This window comes from Lolium rigidum, chromosome 6 (genome assembly GCF_022539505.1).
Source record: "Lolium rigidum isolate FL_2022 chromosome 6, APGP_CSIRO_Lrig_0.1, whole genome shotgun sequence".
Taxonomy (NCBI): domain Eukaryota; kingdom Viridiplantae; phylum Streptophyta; class Magnoliopsida; order Poales; family Poaceae; genus Lolium; species Lolium rigidum.
The window spans coordinates 296,903,789-296,910,903 of record NC_061513.1 but is presented as its reverse complement, the minus strand read 5'-3'; the positions used below and the strand labels follow the sequence as shown (position 1 = coordinate 296,910,903).

At 47.7% G+C, this 7,115-nt stretch overlaps 1 protein-coding gene across 1 annotated transcript; it reads left to right on the top strand.

Moving 5' to 3' along the window:
- Positions 1-500: 500 nt before the first annotated feature.
- On the top strand, positions 501-6,502 carry LOC124664419 (LEAF RUST 10 DISEASE-RESISTANCE LOCUS RECEPTOR-LIKE PROTEIN KINASE-like 2.1). Its single transcript, XM_047201945.1, has 5 exons — positions 501-904; positions 1,025-1,263; positions 5,050-5,951; positions 6,006-6,232; positions 6,368-6,502. Exons 1-5 carry the CDS (start codon positions 501-503, stop codon positions 6,399-6,401), a joined length of 1,806 nt encoding a protein of 601 aa, XP_047057901.1. The 3' UTR covers positions 6,402-6,502.
- The last annotated feature ends 613 nt before the right edge of the window (positions 6,503-7,115 follow it).

The window sequence follows — 7,115 nt, the reverse complement described above, 5'->3', positions numbered from 1 at the left end:
AGGCGGTGGTGGAGCGGTAGCGGAGACGGTGGTGAAATAGCGTTTGAGCCCGTCACCCGCTGTACGACCGCACGGTATGCAAGATTGTCATTTGCTTGGTTTCGTTTTGAAAGTTCATTTTACAATAATATACACTTCAGAGAGAAGTATGCCAAATTATAAAATATATGGGTTCACCAAAAGCATGAAATTGATCTTGACTGACCAAGTCGAGCACTCACCTACCATTACCGGTCCCGATCTCCTGATGCAAGCATCGCGTAAACCATAGCGCTACTAATACTCAACAATCGACATTGCTGAAAACAGAGAGACAAAGTCCAAGAATGTGACCAGACGACACGATCTGGAGCGCACGAGTCAAATAGATTGCAAATAGTCCCCGTTTACTTCTCCATATGTCCATCCATCTCTATATACGCGACTAGGTATACACAGTGTACGTACGTTCAACATTTTTTTCCAGGCGCGGTCTGAGAAGGCACCCACGGATCGTCGCGATGCAACTCCCACGACGGCGAGTCCTCCTCTCCGTCCTAGCGACTCTCGTCCTCTCGTATCATGCGACGACGACACCGGCGGCGGCAACCGTGGCAACCTGCGCGCCCAAGACGTGCGGCAACATCACCCTGAGCTACCCGTTCTGGGTCACGGACGCCGCGCAGCCATCGACACCGTGCGGCCCGCCGGCGTTCCAGGTGGACTGCGTGGCCGGCGGGCGGGCCTCTCTCTCCCGCTCCTTCCGCGGCGGCTACAAGCTCCTCCGCGTCTCCTACGCGGACCGCACCGTGGTCGTCGCCAACGACAACGTGCAGACGAACGCCAGCGGCTGCCCCGTGCCCACCATCGACGTCTCCGCCAGCCTCAGCCTCGCGCCCTTCTCCGCCAGCGCCGCCGCCAACCGGCAGCTCTTCTTCCTCTTCAACTGCACGCCGCCGCCGGCCCCGGGGTTCGTCGACGTGATGTGCCCGGGCACCGCGGCCGTGGTACGGCTCGACGCGGCGTATAACACGACCGCGGCGAGGGCGGTGGCGGGGAGGTGTAGCTACGCGGTGGTGCCGGTGGTCGGCTCGTTGTCGCCGGGCGGGAGTGCTGGCGCGGAGTACCCGCGGCTGCTCCGGGAAGGGTACGTGCTGGAGTGGAGGGCGTCGGCCGGTGACTGTGGAGCCTGCAGCGCCAGCGGCGGCCAGTGCGGGTACGACTCCAACGCCGACGCGTTCGCCTGCGTTTGCGCCGACGGCTCGTCGCACCCGGCGAGATGCAGTAAGCACACGCTTGACTTCCTTCTCGTACGCTTTGTTGATAATTCTTGCGTTAATATGCATGCATGCATAGTTGCCGGCACTGAAGAAACTGAACGGCAAAAAATCAGCTGGGTTCGATCGCATTTGAATGAAAAAACTAAACGGCAAAAATTCTATCTTGAAATGCATAGGACATCTCCATCGACTAATCTCACTCGACTTAGATGTAACTAAATTTCAATCAGGCGATCGACGTCTATATGTTTCAGTTACAAACTTGCAATCTAGCTGCAACCCATGTGCAATCGGATCATCTTAATTAGTAACCTATGCAACTAGAGAAATCTCCATTGCGACCTATATGCAATTCACGGGATAGCATGAATCATAATGCAATCCAACGGTTTGGAGGTTAAATGCATGCATGTATGTATAGCAGCCAGCACGCTCTCATGTAAATGAAGCTAGGTTACAAAAAATGCATAAATATATTGTTAGATTCAAGTGTATCTAGAAGATCACAAGCCATGCGACTAATAGTTGAAGCTTCCGATCATCCTGTGGTTGAAAAGTTGGAAGGTTTTGATGGGTCGCCTTTCCAAGTGTGTGTAAATTAGGTGTGGCAACACTTTTCCCAACATGGGTGGCAGCATAGTCTACGGATAGATGCCCCACCTATCTCTTAGGCGTTTTATGTTTCATCTTTGATGTGTATCTCGCCTAGTTTATTCGTTTTTATCACTTTCGAACCTGAGACAACATATACGGCTGTGTGCATCCTGGTTATGCAGAGGCTGGATGTAATTGCTTATAAAAGTAATGAAAGCATCCTTTATCGAAAAAAAGGTGTGGCAACACTTGTAGGACAAGCAAGCTAGCTAGATTGGTATCTCGAGTTGACTAGCAACAATGTATATATGGCTTACTGAAATGACGCGTTGCACGTCCTCAGAACGGCGTGGTTACTTGGTCAGCGGTTTGCCCAAATCTTTGATCGGCCTCATCGCATCAGTTTCCACAAATAGTCCTTTGGCCGTAGCCAATAGACTCCTGGCCTAAAACTGTATACTTTTAGCCTGCAACTGGCCGGAATTAATTCCTCGTTGCGACAGGTGCATCCCCCGCGTTGTGTGAACTGATCAACGGGATAGTTTACCTAGCGCGCGGCAGCGGTACGTACGATAACTACATCTACATGAGACAGAATAGCTCACCTAGCGGCGTTGTTGTAGATGGTTGTACGCGTTGACGACCAACGGCGATGGTGCAGCCCTTTGTTGATGGCAATGCGCATACTTGGAACGGGTATCCTGGTCGACGTTGGTGAAGACAATCAGACCCGTGCATGAAGGCATTCCTTGGGTGCCACGCAGAACCTCCTTGGCACGACGATGATTCTTAGCGAGAATTCGACGGAGAAGAGTCGACGTCGAGGGTGGAGTGGAGGCACGTGATGACGACATTGCCAAGGACTGATTAGATGTTTGCTGGCTAATAAAAAGAAAAGGAGAAATAGATCTAAAACGTTGCTAAAATATGAAACTAATCTAAAGGAAAAATAGCTACGAGATCTGATGCCCCCAGCATAGATCATGGAGATCAATCTCCCCGGACGGAGCGGTCGGTGGCTAAACCCTACGTAAAACAAACTGCTCTGATACAATGATGGACTATAGGATGTATGCAAAGTACATGCTTCGACTTTGTACTTCTAGGTTTTCATTATAGATTGTGCGTAAACATGCACACAGCGAGCAGTACTGCAAATTAAACGTTGACCAACGGGGGAATGATCCCTCCCTTGGCTATACGTTGTTAGGTAGAAATGAGACTCTCCCCGCGGATGGACGCTAGGATGATAACCCGATTAAAGTTCGCCCCTCCCGCGAAATTACCGCGTGATGGGGATTCGAACCCGGGTGGGCTGGCTGCGCACTCGCCTTGCCTTGCCACTGAGCTGGAACTCAGTTCTCGTACTGCAAATTACAACATAACTAAAGAGTTCACCCAAATTATGTAGAAATCGAACGCTAGAATTTTAGTCTCGTGGTGCGCCGCGATGGCGCGATGGGCCGGTGTGGCAGCCGCCCGATAAGGTGGTGTTTTATTTCTCGCAAAAAGTAAAAGTAAATATGTAAATTGCCTGGATAGCTTACATTTTCGTAGCTCCCAGAAGCTACCGCGGTCATGTTTTCCTCTTATATTTTTCAAAAGTAAAATGTTTCTTCAATCGTCTTTAATTCCACACAAGTGTGTTTATATTAGCTGGCAACGCTTATAGAACAAGCAAGCAAGCTAGCTAGATAGCTAGGTTACTCCAGTTGACTAAAAAGAGTGTAAGGGCTTTGATAGCTGACATGACATGTTGCACGCCCTAGATTGGAACGGCTTGGTTACTTGGTCAGCGGTTGTCACGATCTTCTTCGATGTCATCGTTCCAATATATATCTGCAAAAAGTAGTCTTTGATAGCCAATGGGTTCTAGGTTAGTTGCTGCCTAAAACTCTATAGTTTATCGTGCGACTAGCCGGAATTCCTCGCCGTGCATGTGCATCCATTCCATGCGTCGTGTGGACTGATCAACGCGGGGTAGCTAGCTAGCGCGGTAGGATACGTACATATGCATGAGACGTAATAGCTTACCGAGTCCAGACATAAACCAAGACAAGATAGGAAAATGAATGAGCAAGCGACATCTACCGCTTGGTCCATTGTAAGAGTTCACACGATGCATACGCCTAAATTAACCTGTTTAGTATATATTCATGTCTGTGTTTCAGTCGTTAGCATTGCCCAATCAATGACGCAATTTGTACCTAGTTATATGCATCTCCCCATCACATCCTGCAATTTGTCCCTAGCAATATGCATCTCCCCATCACATCCTGAGTACAGTACAATTGCGTTGTTGTCAGGTATAACTAGTCTTTCATCGGGACCTGCCTCGTTGATTAGTTTGCCAACTATGTTTGATAAGTTGATGTTGATGACATTGTGTATCTTGACTTTTGTTTTCTTCCATATATGCAGATGACAAGAAATCAAACAGGAAGGTCATCCTGATAGGTACCGAGTTGTACATATGCGCATGGATGTGCTCTGATCAGTCCGTTAATTACATCGCCTTTGACTGTTACTCCCTCCGTTTTTTTTAATTGACTCAGATTTAGCACAAAGTTATGCTAAATTTGAATCAATTAAAAAGGAACGGAGGGAGTACTTTCTATATGCATATGGTAGTAGAATATGTTCTACACTTTCTGTCACAAAAAAGATGTCATAGATTTTTCTAAATGTAGATAAATATGTGGTATTTTTTTTTGAGACGGAGGAAGTCATAGATATGTTGTAAAGTTTATCAAGGAAAATCTAAAAGTGATATTTCAGCTCACCAATGCAAATAGAATTAGCTTAGTTCTCAGTCAACTCCTAAACCATAGGATTGCGTTGTGATTTGAGCTAGTATTCTAGTAATGAGCTGCAACATACGACTCCTTACAACTGAGTTTTGACTACTTGCACGTACACCTGAGTATTAGTCCCGATTTTAATAGTGAGTTAACCGAGTTTGATTAATCCTTCAAGGACAACATGTATTTAGGCTTGATGATATTTTTGTATTTTTTCAAAAAACTTATGCATGTATATTTTGGTAAGTTTCAAATGGCATGATTAGATTGCTATTTCTCGCTGTTCCTGGCCCATTTGATGATAAGATTAGCTTCCATACATTTTCCATAAAATCGTGTTACCGAATTTGATGGTACCTAGTAAGTACTCACATAGTTGTGTTTGTAAATTTCAGTATCGTTGTCGATCACATTTGGCTTGCTGCTGGCCTGCCTTGTCACCGCCTTGAAGTTCCACCGACGAATTCGAAGCTTTAGTTATTCCACCATCATGGACAGAAAAACCATCCGTGCTGACAACGCAAACGTTGAAAAGCTGCTGAAAAAGTACGGGTCTCTGGCACCTAGGAGGTACCGGTACTGTGAGCTGAAGAAGATAACCAACTCCTTCAAATTCAAGCTTGGCGAAGGTGGCTACGGCACGGTGTACAGTGGCACCCTGCCCGGCGACCACCGGAAGGTTGCCGTCAAGTTTCTGCACCACTCCGGGCCCAAGGGCGAGGAGTTCCTGAATGAGGTGATCAGCATTGGCAGGACGTCCCACGTCAACATCGTTAGCTTGCTTGGGTTCTGCCTCGAGGGATCCAAGCGCGCCCTCGTCTACGAGCAAATGCCCAATGGCTCCCTTGACAAGTACATTTACTCCGCACCGTCATCGACAACGCCGGCACCGGTGAAGAGCCTCGGGTGGGAGACGCTGCAGGAGATCGCATTGGGCGTGGCGAGGGGGCTGGAGTACCTGCACGAAGGTTGCAACACGCGGATCATCCACTTTGATGTGAAGCCCCACAACGTGCTGCTAGACGAGGGGTTCCGGCCCAAGGTGGCCGATTTCGGGATGGCCAAGCTATGTGACCCCAAGGAGAGCATCCTGACCATGGCCGACGCGAGGGGCACCGTGGGGTTCATTGCACCGGAGGTGTTCTCACGAGGGTTCGGGGTCGTGTCGGCAAAGTCAGACGTGTACAGCTACGGAATGCTGCTGCTGGAGATGGTAGGCGGACGAAGCAACGTGAAGGCCTTCGCCGCCGAGAAGGAGGCCGACCTGTTCTTCCCGCTCTGGATCTATGACTACATGGTCGGGGATGGCGGGGTGCTGGTGGCGCGGGAGGATGATGGAGGTTGTGGCGAGGGGGAGACGATCGCGAGGAAGATGGCGATGGTCGGGCTGTGGTGCATTCAGACCGTCCCGGCGAACCGGCCGTCGATGAGCAGGGTGCTGGAGATGCTGGAGAGGAGCATTCATGAGCTCCCCATGCCACCGAGGCCGTACCACCCGTCTTCTCCTTCCTTCTCTCCTTCGATGTCGCACTCGCTGCCGTCTAGCTACCCGTCTTCTACCTCCGGCTTCACACAACGGTAAGACATAATCACACCCATAAAAATGTAGACATTATTTGTTTGTTTGACATTGAAATTGTTGAGTGTTCTTCTGATTTGATCTCTGACGAATCTGACAACCACCTCTTCGTGATGCATGTTTCTTTCAATTAGATCAAGACCGCTTACACCGGAGAGCACAGTGTAATTGAAAGATTGTTTTGGATAATCAAACAAAGAAGCAAAGGGTCAGATAAACTGAAGATAACTCAAGTATTCTACACCACTGACAAGATTATTGGCCTGGTGGTGTACTTGTACCAACTAAGTAAAATACCAAAAGAAATTTGTGCTTTCTAGCCAACCGTATCTCCAGGTATAGCTTAGTGCATGTACAGAGTCTTGTGTTGCATGGAGAAGAGTGAAATAGGAAAGATAACAAAACTTATACTTCAAATAGTCGGATCTGTATTGTTGCCGTAAATTAGTGTATCAGAGGCGACGATCGTCCATAAATTATAGGATGTGGCTAGTTTTTAGCCCACTCAAAATTAACTTTGTTCACAATCATCTGACATCATCAAATGTCAGTTGCATTGCAACTTATGATTATCATGAATCATAAAGCAAATCTGATGGTGCAGAGCATTGTTCTTAGTTACATCCCACTTGCAACTTAAAAAAAAAACTCAGTTGCTATCCCATTTGCACTTAAAAAAATCAGTTGCAATTTAACTTGCAACTCATATACATGAATCACGGTGTAGGATTTGACTGGGCACTAATTTAGTTTTCAGCTAGCTGAGAACTAGCAGAATCATAAACTATATTGTCATATGCACAACACCTATCTTGAACAGTTTGTATCTAAATATCACTTCATAATTCCACATAACTTGGGGCGCGACGCACAAATCACTAT

Excerpts from the sequence above, each read along its gene's own strand:
- LOC124664419 (XM_047201945.1), top strand. The coding sequence starts at position 501 with ATGCAACTCCCACGACGGCGAGTCCTCCTCTCCGTCCTAGCGACTCTC. Across the intron at positions 905-1,024 it reads GCCAGCGCCGCCGCCAACCG|GGCGGTGGCGGGGAGGTGTA; the intron begins GCAGCTCTTCTT and ends GACCGCGGCGAG. Across the intron at positions 5,952-6,005 it reads TCTGGATCTATGACTACATG|GGGGAGACGATCGCGAGGAA; the intron begins GTCGGGGATGGC and ends GGTTGTGGCGAG.